At 39.4% G+C, this 24,338-nt stretch overlaps 1 protein-coding gene across 6 annotated transcripts in view; it reads left to right on the top strand.

Annotated features, from left to right (window-relative positions):
- DCLK2 (doublecortin like kinase 2) overlaps positions 1-24,338 on the top strand; it is a 96,405-nt gene that overhangs the window by 42,320 nt on the left and 29,747 nt on the right. For 4 of the 6 annotated variants that reach the window (XR_005105634.1, XM_037396365.1, XM_037396390.1 and 1 more), the window contains exons 3-6: positions 5,050-5,152; positions 7,570-7,668; positions 8,993-9,043; positions 16,889-16,983. Coding sequence is in view for 4 of the 6 variants with exons in the window: in XM_037396365.1 (XP_037252262.1) it covers positions 5,050-5,152; positions 7,570-7,668; positions 8,993-9,043; positions 16,889-16,983 (348 nt within the window). In the remaining 2 variants the exon portion in view is untranslated. The remainder of the gene's footprint in view (positions 1-5,049; positions 5,153-7,569; positions 7,669-8,992; positions 9,044-16,888; positions 16,984-24,338) is intronic. The other 2 variants (XR_005105635.1, XM_037396373.1) reach the window with 1 other exon arrangement.

Below are 24,338 nucleotides of genomic sequence, written 5' to 3'. Positions count from 1 at the left end.
GAGTAGGGTTTGGTGTAAATTACATTTCTAGCCCCGTGTGATGGTAATGGGAAAGGGATTTCTGTATGGATCATGATTTTTATATTCTATTCCAGTAGCTTGATCTGTCTGAAGAAGTATTTTTTGGAAAGAGCAAACTTCTTTGGTTACAAATATTTGTCAGAAATATAAATATATTTTAAAAAGTAAATGTGATGGGTGTATGTGACGTTAAAACACCGCACTACTAGACAACAGGGGATCAGGAAAGTTATTTTTCAAATACACGTGTTTGTCTCCCTTCCCTACGAACACCCCATTTTCACATTTTGACTTAAATTTTTGCCCATTCCTGTCAGTTTGTGTTTCTTTTTTTTTTTTCTTCTCCTGCTTGTAAACCGCATTTTTGGGCTTTCAGCTGTGCTACTTTGAAGTGCTTTTACCATTAATGGTCCTGCAAGCTACTGTTAGTCATGCCGCTTCTGTAACATAATGCATATTTAGTAATGTGTACCTCTGTTTGAAAGGGTCTTTGTGGTTTTTTTCCAAAACTTCATCCATTCAGTGTACCAAGATATCCTCAGTTGCAGACAGGGGGAAGTTTTATGAGTAAAGACTGATTTTTTTATAACAAGCAATTCAAGTTTTGAATCACTAGATCACTGAGCCTCTTGCGTACTACTTTGGGTTTCTTGCAATTGAAGGCAATTAGATTTAATTATCCTGGTGCTGCCCCTTAAATTATGTTGCCCTCTGATCTTTAGTCTAATGGTGAGCACAGCCTTTTTGAGCCCTCAGGAAGTGATGTCCAGAGTCATTTGCACTCAGAAAGCTATGGTGAGGATGATGCAGGTGAATGGATTCTGTTGAAACAGACACACAGGAATGCTGTGGGTGACATAAAAATAAAATGTAATATTGTCTTCCAGTTACATTCATTCTGAAACTTTTCACACATTTTTGCTTTTCCCTGTTCCCTTGCATTCCTGCTTGTAATGCTAAGCTGTTACAAGTGTTTTTAAAGGACTGAGGACAATTCCAATCCTGTCGAAATAATGCACTTCTCTGCTGCGTACAGTGGCGTATTTTGAAAAAAAGCAATGCAACAAGACATCCTGAGAGCAGTTTGAGTTGTCAGAAGGGCACCAGTAAGTCACTTCTTGTTCTGAATAAAGAGAAGCCAGTGGAGTTACAAGCAGAACATAGGCAATGTTTCACTAGGAAAGCGTGTTGTATTTAGAAATAAATAAGAGTTTAACACATGTCAACCATGTTAATTGAAACATCCAGAGTTAACAAGATAACATTTTTCTAAAGTGTTCCTAAAGCAGTTTCTCACAGTATATGTCACTTTTTGGAGAGGGGTGGTGGTGAAGAAATCAAGGAAGTGTGAAACTGCTTTGGTGTGAGCCTTTGTAGTGTTGGCTATGATGATAAGCCCTAAAAAACCCTCTTTGTGCAGCTCTGTATATGCCGTCCATTACAAAAAAGTCAGGTTTTAAATATTTTTTTTTTCTTGGGCAAACAAATTGCTTTCATCTTGTTTTAAAAGAGCACTATCTGTGGTAATTAAAGCACAGATAGGGGAGAGACGTTCTGATTGAGCTTTACTGCGAGGCCCGCTGATGGAAAGCGTGGGTTCTAAATACTTGTGTAGAGCTTGTGTGGGTGTAAACTAGGAAGTGGCCTCATCTGAATCTCAAAAATGACCTAATGACTGTCATTTTTAAAAAGCTCTCAGTACTTGAAAATCAGATCTCATTTTGGTGCTAAACCACCTCAAGGTTTCTAAAGCTTTTTGCATTTTCAGCTTCATGCACAGAAGCTCATGGCATCAAGACGAGCAAGAGAGTTGTTACTTGAATAAATGACTACATGTTTGACTATTTTTGCTATGGTACACTTATATACAGCTTTGCTAAGAGCATCTTTCTTTGAAAGGCATTTTAGGAAATATTTTGAAAGACTGAACAGTTCTTTTAGCACCAAGTGCAGCAGAACAAAGAATGGGTAAGACAAGAGTGTAGACACTTAGTGGAAAGAGAAGCAGCGTTTGGCATACGCAAGTTTGACAAACCAAATTTTGATCCCTACCTACTGGAATGACTGACGTGATATTCATAGGCACAAGTTCTACTGCTAATGAAGCTCAAAAAAAAAAGGTGTTCAAAGGTTTTTTTTGTTTTTAAAATTCTGAACTAATTGAATCTTGCTCAAAGCTATTAAAAAATTGCTATATGGTGTAAGTATAGATATTTTTTTGAGTGAAATTGTGTGATTTGCGAGTTAGACCACAGTGGACCTGCAGCATTTAAAACCCCATGCAAATGATTTATTCATTTCTGCTTTCTCCTAACAGTTTTTTGCACACTGAGCAAAAAACTGTTATCGTTAATTGCAGCATATACATTAATTTTAATTCTGTAGGAAACAAAGACTTTATTATAGTATCTGTTTGCACATTGGGAGCTGCTTCTTTGACTTTATTATGGTAAAGGCTTTCATGAAATTGGTTTTAAAAATACTTCCCTCATCTGGTAATGTGTGGTTATTTGGGATTGGTAAGTTCTAACAGATCTTTATTCCTTGTTGAATACACTTTTCCAATATTTTTTCCTTGTGTATTTTATGTATAGCCAGTCCAGACTATTCATAGGGAGAAGGAGGACTTCTAGCATTCACTGCTGGCATATAGCGAGCATTTATGTAAATCTTTCTCATACTTGCATTGATGTGGCTTCCAGTTGTAAGTGTAGTTTAGTATCTTTTACAGTAAGCCCAAGTCTGTCTTGGTCTCTGGCTGACAGGTGGAAGTCACACAGGCCAGATACGCAGTGTGTAAGCAGGCTGAGAGGCTGGCATTAGCCTGAGCTCCGGGACGGAGGTGCCGTTGCTCCACCTCCAGCCGTTTATCTGCTTACTGGTACTTATAACAACTCCGGTGTATTCTTGCCTGGAGAAACTGTATATACCTGAACATGTGGGGAAGCACCTATGGAAATTAATACCTTTATTAAAGTTCTTCCCCTCCCCGGTAGCCATTTACAAAAGATTTTAAGGTACATCTGTCATCTTTTGCACACAGATCTGACCCTTCCATTGTAAATTGCCCTGCAGATAACAAAAGGATGCTGCTGCATGCAGTTATATCCCTGTGTTGTTTCCCAGTGTGACGTAAGAGCCATCATTCTCTCCTCTGTTACTCTCAGCTCAGATGTTAGGCTGGGTGGGTTAAGGGGTGAGGGCGAGGATTGGAATCGGAACAGAAAGATTAATTTTAGGCTTTGCTAAACCACATCACTTAACTCTAACCTGCTCAAAACAGCACCGCAAGGGCATTGGGGGCATAAGTAGAGCAGTGATGGGTAGGCAGAGCTTGTGGAAATGGCACCTGGTTTTTGGCCGTCTTTTGGTGTGAACCTTGCAGAACTCTGCCCGTGTCCAGCAGTGCTTCTGGGATGAGTGTTCTGAAAGCTGTCCCACCACTGTGCCTGTACTGGTGGGTTTGGGTTGGTGGCTGAATTCCTGAAACCTGTGGGTAATGTTAATGAGTCCTCATATTAGTAGAGTTATTAAGCAGAGAGGAATAAATCCCATGTTAGCAAAACTATTCTTAAATTTGTATGGCCTTTTGAATCCAGTTATTACTGCCTCTTTGGTTAACTAGAAGCAGTGGTTTCAGGCACAGCTGAAAATGTCTCTCGTCAATGAGAGCAGGTTGTCACTGCAATGGTGTGGTAGCAATAAAAGTATTTTGGTGATGGCTGCAGTCCTTTAGCTGCATAACACAGTGACATGAATGCTGGCTGCTGCGTGTGGCACTGTAGTGAGGACCTTGCTGTAAGGGCACCGGCTGTTATTGCTGGGTTAGCTGCCATGACAACTGTGCTGCTGGTGCTGGTGCATGCCCTGTGTGGGTGTTCTTGCAGAAAGCTGAGGCTCATTGGTATTCCCAGTGTTTCTTGGAATACTGCAGGCAGTAGAGGCTCCTTCGTGTAGTTCTGCCAATATTTGCTATTGTCACAGTGGGCAGAATATGCAAATGGTGTTGATAGGTGTCTGGGAAGGAAAAAAGCTAGCTTCCCTAAAAGCAGGTTTTTTTGTTTTACTTCTTTATTTACTTGATTTTATCAAATAGTTCTAACTCTCTTAGCTTCTACATAGCTTTTATTCCCAGATCTCATTAGGGTGTGCCATGTTAAAAAGAGTAGGGAAGAAATTACACTGTAAAATTTTAATCCGTTTATATTTAAAAAAATAGTTTGCTACGTGCAAACACTTTTTTTTCTTACAAGGGAGTTAGAATGAGTCCAGTGGGATTTCTTGTTATGGCATTTTAGGGGTTATGTTGTTTTTAAAGCAGACACTTGCTCCTTCACAAGCTGACTTTCACTGACTTTTGAGGAGTGAGTTTTTTTCAAGGTCTTTGTTTTTGTGTTTTTAAAGAATGTCTAAAACATTTTTCTTTCTGGTATCCCCATCCTTCTTGAAATACATGGTAACATCATTACTGAAAGAAATAAGAATAGTCAGAGCTGCAAAGGGCATGGGAGGAGCTCTGTACCTTTTTTCTTGAATATGGAATACCTTTTAATAAAGAGAGGATTATTATTTTTTTTTTAACAGGACATTAAAACATGGAAGTTAAATGCCTCAGAGCATTAAAAAAAATAACTTGTAAATGCAGTCATTTTAATTCAACAGATTTTCCCATAAGCAATTAATGTAAGAATACGAGAAGCTTTGGTATTTGAGTAGTGTTTATAACTGGTCTTGTCAGTCATCAGCATGCATGTGTAGTTCTAGGCATAAATCCAGGTGTTAAATGTAAGAGAAGGTGTTTTTGAAGGTGAGGGACAGTCATATTTTACATTCTTGACCCTAAGGTTTCCTGCATTACTGGGAGAGCTGAAGTACTTGAACTGGAGTGTTGCTGTCATTATAAAAGAATATTATAGTGGCACTGTGAAAATGAAAACACAAACTTACTAATTGTTGCAGACTAACTGCAGATTTAGTATTTGAAAGTGCTGCATTTATTTATTTTGCTTTGTATATTTTGCTGTCAAGGTGACATGCCTGCAGGACTTCTTTGGAGATGATGACGTCTTCATTGCGTGTGGGCCTGAGAAATACCGGTATGCTCAGGATGACTTCGTGTTGGATCACAGTGGTAAGACTGTATATCCCAAACCCGCTGAAATAGTTAACCTCATTGAGAACTATTCCCCCTACCCACGGCCTCACCATCCCCCTGTTCAATGCTCAAGAGTTGTGTAATTAAGGAAAATATACATGGGAATATATTTTCCTATGGATTAAAAAGTTTTTCTAAACCATCATCTGGATTCTGTAAGTCTGTTAAAATGCACTAATAAATATGATATATTTTCTTAGAAAACAGACCTGGTCCCTAAATTTACATGGAAAACACCATTGAGTTTTAAAAGGTTCAGTCATGAATCTAATGAATCTAAAATATGTTTCAAAAGTTCACTTTTGGTATCTGTGACTATAAGATGATTTCCATATTGCTGTTTTCATGAGATTCTTTTGAAAAATCACATATGTAACCATGCTCATTTCAGGTCTTGAGTTTTCCTGCTAGACAATTCACACATTTCAGTCTTGTCTGCTATAGACCAAGTGTTGAGCCTGTTGATATTGCGAGGTTATAGGGGGTGCTGTTGGGTGGGGAAGGAGGTGAGACCAACTGAGACTTTGTGCCCAGGCTGTCTGCTGTTGACAGATCATGGATTTGACTTATGAAAGTTGTCTTTCTGTAAAGAGAAAATGTATAATGTAAGTTCAAGGAAAAAGCTCTCTACCAGGGACTTGTAGAATTGGCTTGGCATGTCAAATCATATATATGTTGGGTTTTCCTCCGTGTTCATTGAGTCATGGAATTGTTTGGGTTGGAAGGGACCATTAAAAGTCATCTAGTTCAGCACTCCTGTGATGAGCAGGGACATCTTCAGCTAGATCAGATTACGCACAGCCCTGTCCAACCTGACCTTGAATGTTTCCCTGGATGGGGCATCTACAACTAATTTGAGCAACCTGTTCCAGTGCTTTACCTCCCTGATCATAAAAAATTTCTTCCTTCTATCTAGTCTGAATGTACCCTTTCTTATTTTAAAACTATTACCCCTTACCCTATCACTACAGGTGCAACAAGACATGTATTGGTTCAGCTGTAGAATCACCCTGATTTTCTTTTATGAAAAAGTTGATCTGTGGTAAAAAAAAACTTGCCCTGGCAATAATCATCAGATTATTAAAGAGCTTCAGGTTGTGAAGGAGTGTGGGTGTGAGTGTGGAGCAAAAGCATCTGGTGTTTTTCTAATTTTTACAAATGCCATAGTTTCATTACAAAATCTTGAGCTACATCAAGAAGTACAGGTATATATCTAACCAGTGGTCCATACATTTGGATGGATGGAGGATTTGGCTGGTTCCCATTCGGTTGTTATTGCCAGTATGCTGCTTTTCGAGAACTGCCTGTTTATGTCGATTCAGCGAGTGTGGAGGTGACAAGAAGGGTACTTTTTTAACATAGTTTTAGACTAGCTAAGATACGATTTTATGCTTACACAGGAATGGAAGAGTATGGTTGTATTAACTCACAATGCAAATCCCAGTCTTGGCAAAATCATTATTTCCCTTGCAGATTTTTAAGGCTGTAACTTTGCTTCTTCCATTATGCCATTCACGGACTAATTGGACTCCTTTCCTTTCCAAGAACCCATGATGGAGGGATTTTTTTCCTCCTTTTGTCTGTTCAGCTTTGGTGGTCCCTGCTTCCTCTAACAACTCTAGAGATCTTAGTGGAGAAAAGCAGGTTAGGTACAGACTGGAACATGACTGGCAGGGCATCAGCTCTACTTACTATTTTTGATGGTGACGTGGCATCATAATGATAGCATTGATGACATAGTGATGAAGAACAGGGACAAAATTAGAGGGGAAATTTATATGATTCTGTTGGGAGTGATTTGCAGTGGGTGCTAACTATAGGAATTAAAATCTTTCCAAAATGTCAATGCATGTATGCCTATCGATTCCTTTCCCATCTAGACTGTCCTTTATTTAATGATATATAGCTGTTGGTAAGTGGCCATAATTATTGTCACAGCCTTTTGGAAACAGTAGTCATTTTTCACCTCCTTAAAAATTGGTCACAACATCAGTTTCTTACAAAAGAAGGTAAACGGGGCATGCTTTGCAGTTGCCTGGCATGAAGTTGTCATTATAGCATGCAGGATTTACTGAATTATCAGAGGAACCTTGGCATCAGCTGACTACTCTTTCAGCTGTGCATAGGTACAAACATGAATTATAGTAATAACCCAGCTTCAAAACATGAAGAAATATTACATGCAGAATATTACATACAGTGTTTGAGTAGCTCAAATAATGTTGTATGGTGTGTAGTTTTGAGATTCTCTTAGGAATTTGTTTCATTTAGTTGGGCAAGCACGTTTAGAAAACACTGATGTTCATTTTCTGGATAATAAACAGCAACAGTAGTGTTTGGAGGAAGACTGTAACATTGAACTGTTGTCAAAAATCTATCTGCTTGCATTGCAGAATGCCGTGTTATGAAGTCCTCTTATTCCCGATCTGGCATGAGGCATACTGGGTCCAAAAGTCCAGGACCTTCACGTCGAAGCAAATCACCTGCCTCAGGTACTGCTTTTAGGAAAGAGTTGAACATGTAAAATACATGAAACTTTGAATTTATTTAACGGAGTTAAAAACTGTTGGCTCTGTCTGAAGTAAGTGCACCATGCTTTGTTTCTTGAGGGAAGAAATACGTTTTTTTTCAGTTTATCTCATAGATTTAATACTGATTTGTAATAAAATTTGCATTCAGTTTTGAATCCTGAGAAGAAATCTGGTTTCTGTTTTTTAATTAACAAGCACAAAAAATTTCATTTTATGAACATTGGAATAATTTGTACTAATTGTACACTTGGGATGTGTTTTCAGCATGGCAATTAATTTTCTTGAAGACAGGATGTTATGTGGTTAAATTCATGTTCATTGAACTAGAGTATATCCTTAGGTGTTTTGAATTTGACAGGTTTCTCTCATATAAGCCCAATACTGTTGGAAATATAGGATTCTGCTGTTTCAAGTAATTTTAGGAGATGTTCTGGAATGTTATTGCCCATTAACAGAGAAAGTTGTTTTATTCTTCTTGTGCTTCCTGTACTTTCAAAGAAAGGTTCACATTGTGTTTTTACCAGCATTTTGGCTGAACACCGTATGTTCCAACCATTGAATTCTTTATGCAAGTAAACAGAAGGGAGAAACTTGTTTTTTTCCTTTTTTTACCTCTGCATTTAATTTCTAAATACAATAAAAAATATTTTTTTCCCCTCAGACCTGGAGAAGTAGCCCTGAAATCAAACCATTGAATTCATAAATATACGATGCTCTGTTTTGAATGTAACTACACATGTAAGCTTCTGTGCGTGTATCCAGAATTGCAACATGTTCCATATTCTTGTTTCCATATCAGTATTTCTTTTGCTTTATTGATGCTGGTTAAAGTAATTTTATGACTTTGGGTTCTTTCAAAGTGGCATATTTGTCATCTATTTATAATGGTTGAATATTAACCGAAAAGTTTCAAAGAAGGATTGCACTAAGAACAAAGAGAAAGATAGCATGAAGGGCAAGTTTCAGAACTGATCTACATTTCATGCAGTCCTATTAACCAGTGAGATCACATGGGATATCCATCAACAGTAAATTTTATGCGAAGTATTTAGAAATCAGTGCTGTCATTTCCTTACTTATTTCTACTTGGACAACCCTTTGGTTTGTTTAATTTGGAAAACTTATCCGAAGTGTCTAGTATTTATCCTTCTGTTTACTTGCCATTTTTTCTCATGTAGTCTTTACTTATCTTTATTTACCCTTCTTCCTTTCATGCATGTTCAGAGCTGTTTAATAACTTCTTTCCTTAATGTCTCTTTCCTTTGTGTCAAATATATGAGTACAGTAAAGAGGGGTGGCCACTACTCCAGTGCTTATTCTTCAGCAAAATCCCCAGGTGAGCCATTACTATTATGGCTGTATATCACTAGTGTGTCTCCTCCCTATCCATCTACCTGTATTCTTTTTGCTGTATTTGTGAATATTTTCAAGCTTGAAACACAGGTTTTGAATTTGGCGAACCAGAGACATTATGGGTGTAGGTTTTTGTTGAAGTAGATTATAAGTGAAATAATATAAATGATGTTTTATAGTTGTCGGACATCTGTAATGGTGTCAAAGTTAAATTTGTAAAGGTATGATTTGACTACAAGTAGAAGAGTATTCTGAGGAGCAATAAATTTGTACGTGTATTCTAAAGTATATTATAATTGAAAACTTCAACTAGTGCAAAAAGACAGGGCTAATAGTTGCTAAAAAAAGCAGCACAAAACCACGCGTTACAGTTTTTCATTCTACTTGCAGTTTCTTACCTTCCTTTGTTTACTTGTATTATTTCGGCCTAAGCTCTAAAACACAGAGAAAACTCTTTGAACCTTCAGCTCAAACTGAAAGTATATCTAAAACAAGTAACATGCATTTTGATTAGCAAATAAGTTGAGACTTTGGATGATACTAGAAGTTAACAATTTAAAAATATTCATAGGTTTTTTTCAGTTTTCAATATTCCAATATGCTAAAGAATTGTAGCCTAATAGATACTACTTAAAGAACAACAGAAAAGAATTTATCTTTTTGATATTCAGGCTGCTATATATCTTGAAAGAAACCTCATAAGAACTTAGAAAATAGATAAGAAAGGTAAGTTTTGCATGTACATGAAATAATCAGTAAATGAATAGCAGTGGACAGCAGACAGGTTTGTGCCAAAAATGAACACAGATGCTTGTGTGTTTCTTGAGGTTATTTAAAAAAAAAAATTAAAGTAGTGCTGTTTGAAACAACAGTGTCGTGTTTTAACCCCGGCTGGTAACTAAGCACCACTCAGCTGCTCACTCGCTTCCTCCCCCTGCAGCAGGATGGGAGAAGAGAAGAATTGAAAGGGTAAAAGTGAGAAAATTCCTGGGTTGAGATAAGAAGAGTTTAGTAACGGAAATAATAACAAGAACAAATTGTAATGAAAAGGAAAATAGCAACGAGAGGAATAGACAAGTGATGCAAATGAAAACAGTTGTTCAGCACCAACTGACCAATGCCCAGTCAGTCCCTGAGCAGTGGCCCCGCTCCAACCTTCCCCCAAGATTTATTGCTGGGCATGATTTCATATAGAATGCAATATCCCTAAAATACCCCTTTGGTCAGTTGGGGTCAGCTGTCCCAGCTGTGTCCCCTCTTGACTTCTTGTGCACCCCCAGCCTGCTCACTGGCAGGGTGGTGTGATAAACAGAAAAGCCCTTGGCTCTGTGTAAGCGCTGCTCAGCAGTAATGGAAACATCCCTGAATTATCAACACCGTTTCCAGTACAAATCCAGGATGTAGCCCCATACCGGCTGCTACGAAGAAAATTAACAGTACCCCAGCCAAAACCAGCACATTCTCCACCCCTTATTTCATACCATTTACATCGTGCTTAGGTCTCATGCTATCCAATACGTTCTCATTACCCACCACCACCTGTACTGTCCTTTGATATAATACATGGCTCTCATTCCCGTAGTCTATGGACCACCCCTGTGAAATGTCTGCAAAATGTCCCTAAATGTCCACAAAATGTCCACTGAGTTCATTTAGTCCATGACTTCAGGCTCTATCCATTATGGTGGTCACTCAGGACAGGAGAGGTGGTGTGTTCTGTGGAGTTACCAGGCACCAAAGCCAGCTCGGGGCTGGTCACTGCTGTACTTGCACTGCTGCTTGCTTCTGCAAACTGATTCAATACACCTTGTCCTTCAGTTTCTGTGACTTGTCGTGTGGGCTTTCCACCTTTCACAGCAGCTTTCCACCTTCAGTGTTTTCCCACAATCTGACAGGATTTATCCATAAACAGGGCATACTGCTTTTCATTTTCTGGTGATTTATTATACAGAAGGGCCTCTTCAGCAGGAGTCATCTCCTCTGGTGACGCTCCAAAGTTTCAGCCCTCTGGCCAGTCCGTGATCAATTCCAGAATTCCTAGGCCGTTGGGTTTTCCTATTCAAGCCTGTTGCGTTGTTATCTGCGTGACTGACTTGTGCAGCATCAGTTGCGCTGTGTAGAGGGGACTCTCCCTTTGAACATCCAGCCGAACACAGGCAATCAAAGTCCCAAAAGGAGCTGTGCTTCAGTACCAACTACTTCTGAAGTGGCTTGAATTCCTTCACATGCTGCTAATACTTCTTTTTCAATTGGAGTCAGTCTCAAATCTCTTCAGGCTCTTTCTGCCAGAGGCTCCAGGTGGGGCCGTTATCCCTGGCTGAGGTGTAAAGCATGTTTTTCACATCTTGTCCTGTCTGGACTGGCCCAAGTGCTACCACGTGAACTATCTCCCATTTAGTTTGTTCTAAGCCTTGCTGCTGCTCAGGGCCCCATTCAAAGTCATTATTCTTCTGGGTCACTTGCTAGAGAGGACTTATGATCAGATTATAACCTAGAATATGCGTTCTCCAAAACCCCACGCCACCTAAGAAAGCTTGTGTTTCTTTTTTTGTTAGCTGATGGAGACAGCTGTTGTTTTATTAATCACATCTGTTGGGGTATGATGACGCTTATCTTGCCATTTTATTCTTAAAAACTGGATTTCCTGTGCAGGTCCTTCGACCTTACTTTTGTTTATAGCAAAACCAGCTCTTGAAAGAATCTAGATTCTTCTTCTCTCTTTCTCAAACACTTCTTCCACTGCATTGCCTCACACAATGATGTCGTCAATATATTGCAGGTGTTTGGGAGCTTCACCTGGTTCCAGTGCAGTCTGTAGCAGTCCATGACAGACGATAGGACTGTGTTCTCATGCCTGGGGCAGTTGATTCCAGGTATACTGGATACCCCTCCATGTGAAAGCAAACTGTGGCCTGCACTGTGCTGCCAGAGGGTTTGAGAAAAATGCATTGGCAGTGTCAGTTGTTGCATACCATTTGGTGGCTCGTATTGGAGTTCTAGCGTGTCTGGTACTGCAACACTTCGCAGCAGTGTGGCTTCATTCAGTCCTCGATTTTTGCACTGGGAATATGGGACTGTTAAATGCTGAATGAGTCTTACTGGTCAGTCCTTGGCTCTCCAGTGACCAGATCAACTTATAGATGGGAACCAGGGAGTCTTAATTGTTGTGGTATTGTCGCTAGTGCAGTGTCATGGTAGCAGTTGGCACCTGCTGTTCTTTAACTTGCAGCAACCCCATCACAGACAGATTCTCTGAGAGACCATGCAAGTTAGACAGCTGTTTAATCTTCTTCATACTCAAGGCAGCTAAACCAAAAGTCCACCAGTATTCTTTTGGGTCTTTGAAGTACCCTCTCCTGAGGAAGTCTGTGCCAAGGATACAGGGAGCCTCTGGACCAGTCACACAATAGGATGCTTTTGCTGCTCATTCCCAGTTAGGCTTATCTCAGCCTCCAACACAAACAGTTCTTGGGGTCCTCCCATCACTCCAGAAATACAGATGGATTCTGCCCCTTGTAATCCGATGGTATTAGAGTACACTGTGCACTGGTGTCCACTAGAGCTTTATAGTCTCATGGGGCTGACGTGCCAGGCCATCGAATCCACATGGTCCAGTAAACCCAGTTGTCCTGTTCCTCCACCTAGTTGAAGGCAGGGCCCTTCTGTTCCTGGCTGGAGTCTTCATCGCTTGATTTTTGTACTGCAAAACAGAAGTCCCTTCATCAAGGTCAAAAGACGATTAGCCCTTCTGCTCTGTCTGACAGACACTGGAGCAGTAATTTTCCTGGATGGATGCTTTTTGTCTATTGTTTCTCCTTGCAGTTCATGTACCTGAGTGTCTAGTCTCCAGGTGGGTTCACCATCCCACTTCCTCGTGTCCTCCCCCTGGTGACACAGGAAGAACTGCAGCATTGCACATGGTGTGCACCCCAGGTACCTGTACTCTTGAACAGAAGGCGGCTGAGGCCTTGGTTGGAGTGAATGAGGAAGACCTATCCTTCTTGGCTTGCTCAGACATTTTGGGTCAGTCCCTCTACAGCTGAGACACAGGCCCACATGGAGGAAGCAAGATTATCTTCATATTCTTGAAGTTATCTGGCCAGTTCATCTATATTTGGTGCCTCCATGTCTGTCCAGCTTATTATCGCCAGGGTGTGGGTGTATGACATCGGTGCGTTTTGTACAAGCTTTTGCTACGTGGACCTTGTGCAACGGATTTCATCCGGCTCTTTGGATGCCTGGGCATCATCTAGGTTGTTACAGATCATGTCCAACCTGGCTAATTCTGACAGATACTGGATACATCCCTCAGTGTTGGTCCGTTTTCTCTGGGCGTTTGCAAGTTCTTCCTTCACCTGTCCTTCACAATTGACAGGAGTCACCACCAAAGACTGAGGACTCCTGCCTTCTTTCCAGTCCCTTTGTCAATGGCCTTACCCTTAGCAAGAGACCCTAGCTTCATTGCCAGGCTTCGTTACCCTCTGATTCCTGACTACTAGCCCCAGAATCCCAGCATCAGAGTAACCAGCTGAGAACTACCTCACCTGGTTGACAGCTAAAATCTTTTTGTGTCTGTCGCAGCTCACTTAGGGATAGGGATCGGGTAGTTTGTGGCTCGTGATTTCAGTCTCTTCCTCCTCCTGTTCTTGTGACTGCTGTGCTGCAAAACAGGCTACCTCTTCCCAGTCTTTGTCCTGCTCCCTCTTAGGAGAAGCTTCTTCATCCTTTACTAAATGAGCTGACTTCTAGTTTCATTGTTTCTTTTTAGTTATAGGGGTGACTGACAAGAGTGTCTGGTTTTACCATAGTGTCCCTTGGTATGTTTTACCTCTCTTTTACCTGAGGGTGCTACATAATGTCAAGCAGTGTTTGGTAGGTGCTGGCCAGGGCCCAGCACAGTGCGGTAAGTTGTGCCTCTTTGGAACAGCCATGGAATTTATTATTATTTTTTTCCCAAACATTCTACTACTTCATCAGGATCCAGTAGTTGATTGGGAGTGCAGTTCCAGACCATTGGAGGTGAGAGGTTCTCCAGATGCCTGCCCGTATTCTCCCATGTGCCATGCCACCCATGACCATACCCTCGCGGAGCCTGGATCAGATTCCTAAATTGCTTATTAACCTTAGATAAAACTGAAGCAATATTCTTAAGAAGTACCAATAGAAGTATCTTAACTACTCAAGTATGTTCAAGATACTGAGAAGCTGCTGTAGCAAGGGAGAAAACATCACAGAAGAAGGTAATGAAGGTGCCATTCTGTATTTCTGAAAAAAAAAAAAACAAAAAAAAAAACCCCAACAAAAAAACCCCAAACAAACAAACAAAAACAAACAAACAACCCCCCCACCCCCCACCCCCCCCCAAACAGAGGAAGAAGTATAACTGTTAAATTGTCTCCATGAGATGGTACCCAAAGTACAGAGCCCAAAATACCTGATTGAGCTCAAGGTCAGTGTTTTAATAACAAATCTCTCAGGCAAAACATCACTCATCACTACAGAGCACAGCAAACTGCAAAAGCCAACGCTGATCTTTCACGTGTACAGCAAAAAAAATGGTGCAGATCAGATGAACTAATATTGAGAACAGATGAATCCGTATCTTGACCCACAACTGTTAACAGATACCGGTCCCTTCTAAATACCTATAAATATGCTCCGGTCAATCTGTTATTATCTCAAACCCTGTGAGGTGGTGTTATTATCTCAAACCCATGTTAGGTACCAACAAGTACCATTGTGGTTTAACCCCAGCCAGCAACGAAAGCACACGCATAGCTGCTCACTCGCTCCCCTCCCCAGCAGGATGAGGGAAGGGGATGCAGTAATGGAAACATCCCTGAATTATCAACACAGTTTCCAGCGCAAATCCAAAGCATAGCCCCATACCAGCTACTATGAAGAAAATTGACTCTCCCCCAGCCAAAACCGGCACACCAGCACAGTCTCCACACCTTATTCCATACCATTTACATCATGCTCAGGTCTCACACTATCTCATTACCCACCACTACCCTTCTCATCTGTGGATATAAGACTTGGCTATCAATCCATTCTGTGAGCTGTATAAAAAGAATTTGTGAACAAACAAAATTGTTTTCCTTCTGTAGTAATAGTTGGTCATTTGGAAGCAAATTCTTCTACTGAAATATCTCATTTTTGGTTGCTAACTTTGCAGCTCAGTATTTTTTCTAATGGCTAGAGCAAATTGTGTGCACAAGAAGCAGAAAACAGTAAAATAGCATTCACTAGCTCTTTTCCTCATCATAATTGCAAATTCTTTATAAAACAACGATATATCATTATGCCAGGTTTCAAGAAGGTTATCTAAAATAAGGTGGTGAAAAGAAGTTTGCAGGAGGGATACATATACCTAAATACTTACAGCTTCTTAAAAAACTCAAATAATTTGTGTATTGTTCTTACAGACAACCCTTCTTAAAGTCAAGATAAAAATATCCTAAAAACATACTAATTCCTTTTAGTAGAAAAGACTAAGCTCTTAATCCAGTAATAGATTTGGGAATGTATATCTGAGTTATCAGACTTCAAGATAGACTTGTTGTGTAGCTAAATGCTAATTAGTTGCATCTTAACATCACACATCAGAGAGAGAGATTTTTGTGAAAACCAGGGATTTGTGGAAGTTTCAGTGCAGTAGGCCTGGCCTACTGGCAGATGGTGCTTGGAAGGCATCTTCAGCACTCAGAGAATGTTAGAGTACTAGGTTAACAGACACTTGCAAAATAAATCTGATAGTGTTGGTTAAGAAGCAATGCATAACCCATGACAGACCTCTGGATGTGTAAAGGCTATGTGCAGGAGCAACTGTATTATTTACTTTGAAGCTAAGCTTCTATTTGCCAGGGTTGCTTTTTTTTTTTTTCTGAAAAATTAATTCTTCACCGTGAATCAGCTATGAAACCTTTTCCACTCTTAAAATTCTGCCTCATATTTTCCTTTTCCAGGAAAAATGAGGTTCAGCTAGAGAGGAAATAATGTCGCATCATATCTGTGTATGATCAACAGTGTGCTATTCTGTCTACATAATGAAATTCATCAGTTTGGTTTTTTCAGAAAAAGACAAGGACTGACCCAAGTTATATTCAAGATACCAGGGATATTAACAGATGTTGTATCAGGCCTGTCTGGGAAAATGGACTTAAAATGAATGAACTCTTGAAGTCAAAAGGGAGGATATTGTATGTTTTCACAGACACTTGAACTTCTTGGAAGTTCAGAAATAAGCTACTAGCTTTTACTTCGTTAGGATTTTTTCCCCTAAATCAATATTTTTCTGAACTACTGCATAAGTTCTTTATCATCCAAACAACTTTTACTTCTTGTTTGTTTGTTTGATTCTTTTTTCTTGGGAAAAACCAAACAACACAACTTGTGTTCTGTGGAGCAGTCTACTTAGCTGTTGATCCAAAAAAAGAGAGACGGAGGGTCAGATGGCTTTATGTACACTTTTTCCATATTTTATTGTGCGATATCACAATAAATGATAGAATTTTAGAAGGCTATGGCTATTGCTTGCCCAAAGTTCTTGCACTGACAAAGGACTGAAGAGGCCTTTTTAATCTTTAGAATGACAGTGCAATATTTGTGTGTCTTCTTGATCCAGCCACATGAGTTTCAGGGGTGCAGTTGTGTGGCATGCAAGCGTGTAATTTATTCCCAAATGCTGAGGAGTCTGTTTTGGTCTTTGTATGCAGACTTGAGTGATAACTTACCAGAGAGGTATGTTATGTTTAAAAGCAAGTTAGGGTTTTTGGCTTTTATTTGGTTTTTCTTACATTTGTTTTTCTTTTATTGCTTTGGCTAGTTAATGGAACCCCAAGCAGTCAATTATCCACCCCAAAATCTACAAAGTCCTCCAGTTCCTCACCGACAAGCCCAGGCAGCTTTCGTGGACTCAAGGTAAGTGCCAGAACCATCAAAATCTCTGAATTCCGGCATTCATTAAATAATGTGTTACAGTGATGCTGAATAAGAACAAAAGAAAAAGAGAAAAAAAGAGTTACAATTCTATAGGGTAGTCTTGCTAGTATGATTTTTGAGTTGGAGAAGAGACCTTAAGATCTTTGTATTTTGTCTTTGGTTGGCAGGATGGAACTCTCAGCTTAGTGAAGGCAGAGGGTGATGGTGACTTGAATATGCCAGTTTGGCCTCCAAATTTTCTATTGTTGTGTGGACTGCAGAAATCCCCTAAGTAATTTATGTTCCCCCATCTTATACAAATGTGGTATCCTTGTTTCAGTACCTTATGGTCTTGTAGCATGGCCCAGAATTTCATCTGAAGCACCCTTCCTCATTTGTGGCACACAATTTCACCCCTTAATGCAGTCCCCTCCTGAAAGCTTGGGAGGGGTTCCTTTGGGAGCAGCCTGATGTCTGGAGGATTTTTCTCTGTGGTGCACCAAGAGAGTTCTCTTCCACTACCACTTAAAAATTGGTGGCATTTCCAGTTCTTAGAGGCTGCTTTATGCATTTTGCCTGGTAAAATGAAAGGAGGAGCCTGGAGCACAGCTGAGCATCTTACTGCTGCATTTGTGCAGCTGTCCTTTCAAGGAGAATTTTCTTATGAAATCGTCAATTGCAACCTTTCTGGAAGCATGCTGGATGTTCTGCACTAATTATTCTGATCGAGTAATAGCTCCCATTGATGAACACAACAGTTAGGAAGAGGCTGCATAATTCTGTGTAAAACTGTTTTCTCAATTAAGAGGCTGGCTAAAGGACGTGATGTGAATAGTATTTAGATTTGGGTTTTGACATGCTAATTGTTACCAAGTCTTTGTCTGTTTTGCAAGGAGTATGGCACTGGTTTTTGCCAGGCTTCTGTGATAATTCTGAGAAAAGGTTTGATCTATTTTTTTAAATGCTAACATATTTTTTGTTGTTTGGTTCATTTATTGTTGAACTCTGCCTTTATGTTGTTGAGTTGTGACATCCCATAGCTTCTTTTCGGGCAGAGCAACATAGGTTGGCCTTTCCCCTATAAAGCATTTCCAAGAGCAGTAATAGTTCTGACACTGAAAATTAGATCTGTGTGTCTTAAAATCTGTCTGGACAGCTCTGCTATAGAACTTAAAGTAGAGGACACCAAAATCATTGGACTTGAGGCTCTCTGATGGTCTGCACTATATTTAACAAATGCTCTTTCATCTTTCTTTAATGAAATTACAAGTTTAGAAACTAGATAAATTGGTTCATTTTTTTCCCACGCTGTCCTGTCTGCTTTTAGCTGATTAAAGCTCCATTAAGATAGAGATAATTCTGATAGTAACAAGCAATTTTCAGTAAAGTGGACATGTCCTCTTTCCCCTTCACTGTCAATTTCACTGAAGTAGGCTGTTGTACTTTTTCATTTTGGAATTTAATTGATGCTGGATACTAATGGGGTTTTGTGTCAAATAATTCATCCCTATATGACCAAAGAAAACAGCAAAAAGAAATCAATCATCTCAGACGTGGTGTGTTACTGAAGCAGTGAGTATCTTTTGTTTTACTCCATTAGGTTGCATCTGTTCAGTAGGAGGATCCCAGCTGTACTCCTGAGACTAAAAATAGGGAAAGTTATCAGGTGAATCTCAGGATAATTCTAAAAGAAACAAGTGCACTGCGCAGTGACCCTTGTTTCTTGATTATGTTCTAGTAGTAATGACTGGTTTGGCGAAGTATCCACACAAAAGGAGTAACAGGGAAGCACGGTTTTATGTAAAACTAGGTTCTTTTAAGAAACCCATTATTATTTTTGTAGGATTGATCTTGGCCAGCCTGATGAGGAAAACAGAGGGAAGGTGGGGACCAATTTTATTATTTTGAGGTTACTGCTGTTCCCTATTGTTAAATAATTCCTTGTTGCTAAGACTGTATCGCTGTGCAGACAGTAGTCTGGCTTCCTGCACTTGTGTAAAGAAGGTGCCATGACTGAATGAAAATGTAGATACAAATACCATGGCAGACAGTGAAATAATGAAGTATAATGCTGCATTTTCTGGCCTTGGAAATGCAATGTTTTGGCTGATTTGTTGTGTAGAAATCATATATATTTATTTTTGTAGAGCTTGAAACAGCAACACTTAATAATGGTTTTAGGTGAGCTTCGGTCAGCAGGAAAAGGGAACAAATCAGGGTTGGTGTTTCTGTTTCCTCTAAAGAGCAGACCATCAGAGCAGCTCCACATGAACTGTACTTCAAAAACTGTGATGTTTGGAAAGCCAGAGCAAAATAAAAGATTACATTATAGATTAGAGCCTGGCTAAGCTTTTTAAAGTTTGACAGCCAACACAGAGCTTAAGTGATAATGCTAGTCATCAAGGCAGCAAATTTGCAAAAGATACTGACTGCAACAGCGGTTTTTTCTGAGTCTCAGACACGGAGTCTTACATCATACTCTCTGAATGGTTCTTTTTTGTTGAAGTGAAATCTCTTCAGTCCCCAAGGATTCCTTCTGTTTCACAACGCTTTGTAAGCAGAAGTGGTACTTCCAGGCACAGAAAACTCACGTCACTTCACAGTAGGTTTGTTTCAAGGTAAAGATTTAGATTCAAAAGTGAACAAGTATGGGCGTGAAATGACTACTCTATACAATATTCTTTTTTGAGCAAATGTGCCGAGTTTCTTATTTTTCTATTAACTTCTCCATAGAGATTAAAACCAGTGCATGGATTAAGACATAATGGTAATAGTGCATGAGGTGGCACAGGACGACTGACTGAGAGGAGTCCTTTTGCTGTTCTATAGGCAGGTGACCGTTGACAAGTTTAACCTTTTCCTTTGGTTTTAAGTGTGCATTTATAGATACTCAGGTATGCCAAGCTGTTAGGGGTACTTCGACTCATATTTTTTTGAGTACATCTGTTACTGGGCTCACTTAGTACTGTAAAAATAATCCAGAGACTAGATTAAATATGAGATTTTGGGAAGTGGCCTTGTAGCTTCCCGGTGCTTACTTGGATGTGTTTTATTGCGTCCTCTTGAAATTAAGTACCTCAAAGTCTCTCATCTTTTTAGAAAGAAAACAAATTTGTACAAATAAAGAAGCTTTCTTAGAATCCCAATTAAGCTAAATAGCAATGTGTTTGCATTTGTCTTGGTTTTACTTTTTCGATTGATGGACCAAATGACCAGAGTGAAAGGGCATTAAAACCAGATCCAACAAATAACTTAAGTACCTGCTTACTTTCAAGCTATTGAGTAGTCCCTTTTACTTCAATGAGGATGTTAATGTACTTAAAGTTAAACATGTGCTTAAGTGATTTGAAGGATTAATGCCTATCTTCATCTAGGTTTTAATCTCTTCGGTTTTGTACGCATGTGCTTCTGTTAGCAGTTACATGTTAAGAATATTTATATGCAATTATCCAACCTAGCGACACAGGTGCAATAGCAGTTCTTAGAGGAATTCTTTAACTGCTGCCTGTGTTGAATTCACAATTCAGAATCTTTCTTCATCTTTCTTGGTCGTACAGTGGATAAAAAGAGTTGGCTAATTTGTACTGGTAGGGAAACTGAGGTATTGCACTTAGTGTTGAGTCCATTCACCCATCGGCACCAGTTTGCTAAATGCTTTACATAATGAGATATGGTTCAAAATCTCTTTAGAAAAAGGGTAAATCCTTATGTGGCTCTTCAGTGTTTCCAGAGCAGTGCAAAAAAATGCATGGTATTATATAGATTGTCACAGCATGTATGCTGAAGTTGCAGCAGAATAACTACATTGTAATTAGCTATTGTATTGTTACAAGTAGCTTCTCAGTATAGTTGGTTACTAGCAGTGTTTAAGCATCACTTGAAAAATATGAAGTTTCTGTCTTACAGATTATGTTGATATTAAGCATTATAATAATAAATACAACACCTCATAGGAAATACTGATTATATAAACAACATTTCATTTATATTTGGAATATTTTTAGCCCTTTCTTATTGCAGCCTTTCAGGATGAGTTACAATGACACTATAAAAGTGTCCCTAGATTTCAGACAATATTTCTGTAAACAGTTAATTCACAATTTCACTAAAATATTTGTAGTCTGCAGTTAGATTCATCACCAGTTTGAATGTTTTCATAAAGACAGAGAAAGCTTCTTTGAGAATGTCAGGGAGTTTTTCTGGAGGTATGAGACTTTACATTCTCTTCTTAGCCTTCAGATGGAAGATTACCACAGTAGTGTCAGATGAGGACTCAAGGAAAAGTTAACAATATTAGGCATACTTATTTCTAAGTTTGGCTAGATGCACTTTGAGGATATTACAGGATCAGATTCTATGATCAAAATAGTATCGGAAATGTTTGTGTAGGGGTCCCATATTCCAGACACAAGGGTCTGGGTGTACATGCAGACCATACAGTTCAGCGTCTCTTCAGCACATTATGAATGTGCTGGAGGACAAGGGCAGCACATTTAGTGCATCATATACATGCTGTGAAGATGTTGAGCAACCACAGGAAGTCTGACCGAAGTCAAACAAGCACTTGCACATATGTGTTACAGGACAATGTACACAGGTCCTTTGTATGCCTAGCAACGTGATGGCACAAGTCCTTCATTTCTCTCCAGACAGGCAAGAATGACAGACGCAGGAAACCTTTATATGGGGGCTCTAGAAGGTACCATCCCATGCAGCTACCAAGAAGTTACATGTTTCCTTCAATAGGAAAAAAAGCCCCAAATGTTTCTGCAAACATTCGTATCATGGACAGTTAATCTAATCCTGAGTGCAAAGGTTTGTCGACTAAAATGCCATTCTGCTTTGAGAGCATGTGGGTTTATATCTGTGGATCCTTCCTCACACTCTCATGAGACACAAAATAAAATTGGACCAGTTGTACAGTTATCTGGGATTACTTTCTTATGTCCCTGCGCATTTCTGTTTTAAATACAAGCACTGTGTTTACATTTTTTCAGATATATGGTAGCATTTTGACTCAAAGAATTATTAAAAATCTTTGCTACTGAACCAGTAGATGTGGCTTGATGAAGATGACTGCCAAGCTGCTGCTTTTTCATTCCCAAATCACTGATTCATGCTCTGATCCAGATTTTAAGGGAATCTTGGGCTAGTCCTTCCCTGATATTTATACATACATCACTTTATGTTTGCATACCCACTTCAGTTCGTGCTCTTGGGCTCTGTGGTGGTTTAAAGGCTTTTATGTTTTTATTTGTTGTTTTTTTGTTTGGGTTGGTTTTTTGGGGGGATGAGTGTGCTTTGTTATCATTAACTTAGAATTAGAAAACCTGATGCACACAGTATCTGGCAGGATGCAGAAGCCTGGCACATCATGGATTGGATACTTCAGGTAGTAAAAAAAAAATAATATTCTACAGTGCAAAGTATAAAATAGAGTTTTTAATGGGTTGAATATTAGTAAGGGTGAAAGGAAGAATGCTAAATATCTGTTCCTTAGTTATTATGTTGAGGTGTAATAAGCACGTTGGGTACTAAATTGGGTGTGTTAAGCTTATGGATGTGACAGATCTAATGTGAGTGTTTCTCACAAAACCATGTGTTGTGTTGATAAACCTCATGCCGAAAGTCACAGTCTGTACAAAATAATATATAATGTGTTTAGATATTTATGTGAACCTGGGAAAATGGTTATTCCCCAGAAAACAGTTCATCATGTGAAGAACATGAAACAGCTGGGGAGGTTTTTTTGTCAGCTTAGTACCTTTTGTAACTTTTTACAACATCTTTAATTAATCTGTAAAATTAAATGCAGATAGTTTTGAGAACCGTGTGTTCACCAAGATACTCTCAGTATCTCTAACAACTGTGTTGTATTGTGCATTTGTCTCTGAACGTGCTGTTGAAACACAAATTACCTGCAGGGAGACAACTTGGAAGTAAAAGCAATAATTGCTATATATTCTGTGTTGCAGAATGATTAATTGCAATAGTGGTGGCTGCCAGTGGAAGATGTTCTTGACCAGTAGCATCTGCATCCTGAGGCGATTGTTTTGTTTGAGGGGCTGGATAGCTGTTGCTGCTCTAAATTGCTTTGTGAGCTTTTAAAAAGAGAATCAAATTCTGCCTCATGTCTGAGTTTTCTAGGAGTTGCATGTGTATGTGAGGGTGGATTTAAGACCTGTGCACTCTGAATTTGTCATGTGTAAGGGGAACTGTATTAGAGTAGAACAGCAGTGCTGTGTGGGCTAGAATACAAGCGGAGGAACTGTTGCAAAACCTAATTTGCAGTGTGATTGTAGGTGCCATCAGTTAGTGTAGTATCAAAGCAACATGCATCCTTTTCTCATCTTGCTACTTCAGCAGTGGCTAGTGAACCAGGCAAGTCTAATTGCACACCCAGAATCTTTACTTCACCTTCAAAATACCTGCAGCCATCGGGATACCAACAGTACAAGATATTCTAAGTATTACATGTCACTGAGTAGCTAAATTATTAGAAAAGTACTTTAATAATAAAAATCCCTTTATTCTGTGTCACTGACTGACAATTCCTGCCTCCTCTCCATGTCTTCTGGCTAGTCAAGCACCTCACAGGCATCTTGAGAGTGTATTTCTACTGTTCTCTGACACAGTAGGGAAAGATTAGACTGATTTTGCTGCTGAGGAGCTCAAACACAGACCTACAGCACCCAAATTACACGCAGTCTCTTTCAGAGTGAGTTCGGCCTCATGTCTATAGAGTCACGAGGCAAATTAGTCACAGAGCTAAGGCTGAACTGTCCATTTCAGGTTCTGGTCTAGCACCTCAGACACAACAGCAGCATTAGATTTTTTTCCTTTTAGTATTCCTTTTAACTTTTTTCCTGTTTATGATTGCTTTCTTTTTGTAAATACTGTGGTAAGAAGGAATGTGCCCAGTCATGCTCTGACCTGATTATAAGGATGAAGGAAGTTGGAAATCTGGGGTAGATATTCCCATGTATTGTCACTCACTGAAAACCCAGAATAGATTACTAATGGTTTTGGCTGATGACTAGTACTTTGCAGTGATCTGTTCTGTAATCTCTGCTTCATACTTGAAGAAAATGTGACTGACTGGTTAAGAGACTGACTCATGAATTTGCACAAATGACATTTAACCCGAATGCCCTTGTTCCTATTCCTGGTTAAATAAACAGGTAACTCAGAAAGACAGTAGCTTTAACATAGCCTGGGTTTAGGTTATTAGTAAGGAGCAGAGTAGTACCTGACTGGTTGCTGTTTGATGCTACTTCTATGCCAAATGCTAGTAAACATCATTGTTTTAGAGGCTCTTCAAAATTAAGTTGTACAGATTCTAGTTACTGTACTTT

Source organism: Falco rusticolus, chromosome 1 (assembly GCF_015220075.1).
Source record: "Falco rusticolus isolate bFalRus1 chromosome 1, bFalRus1.pri, whole genome shotgun sequence".
Classification (NCBI taxonomy): Eukaryota; Metazoa; Chordata; class Aves; order Falconiformes; family Falconidae; genus Falco; species Falco rusticolus.
The sequence above is the reverse complement of the archived record's forward strand: the minus strand, read 5'-3'. Positions and strand labels throughout refer to the sequence as shown.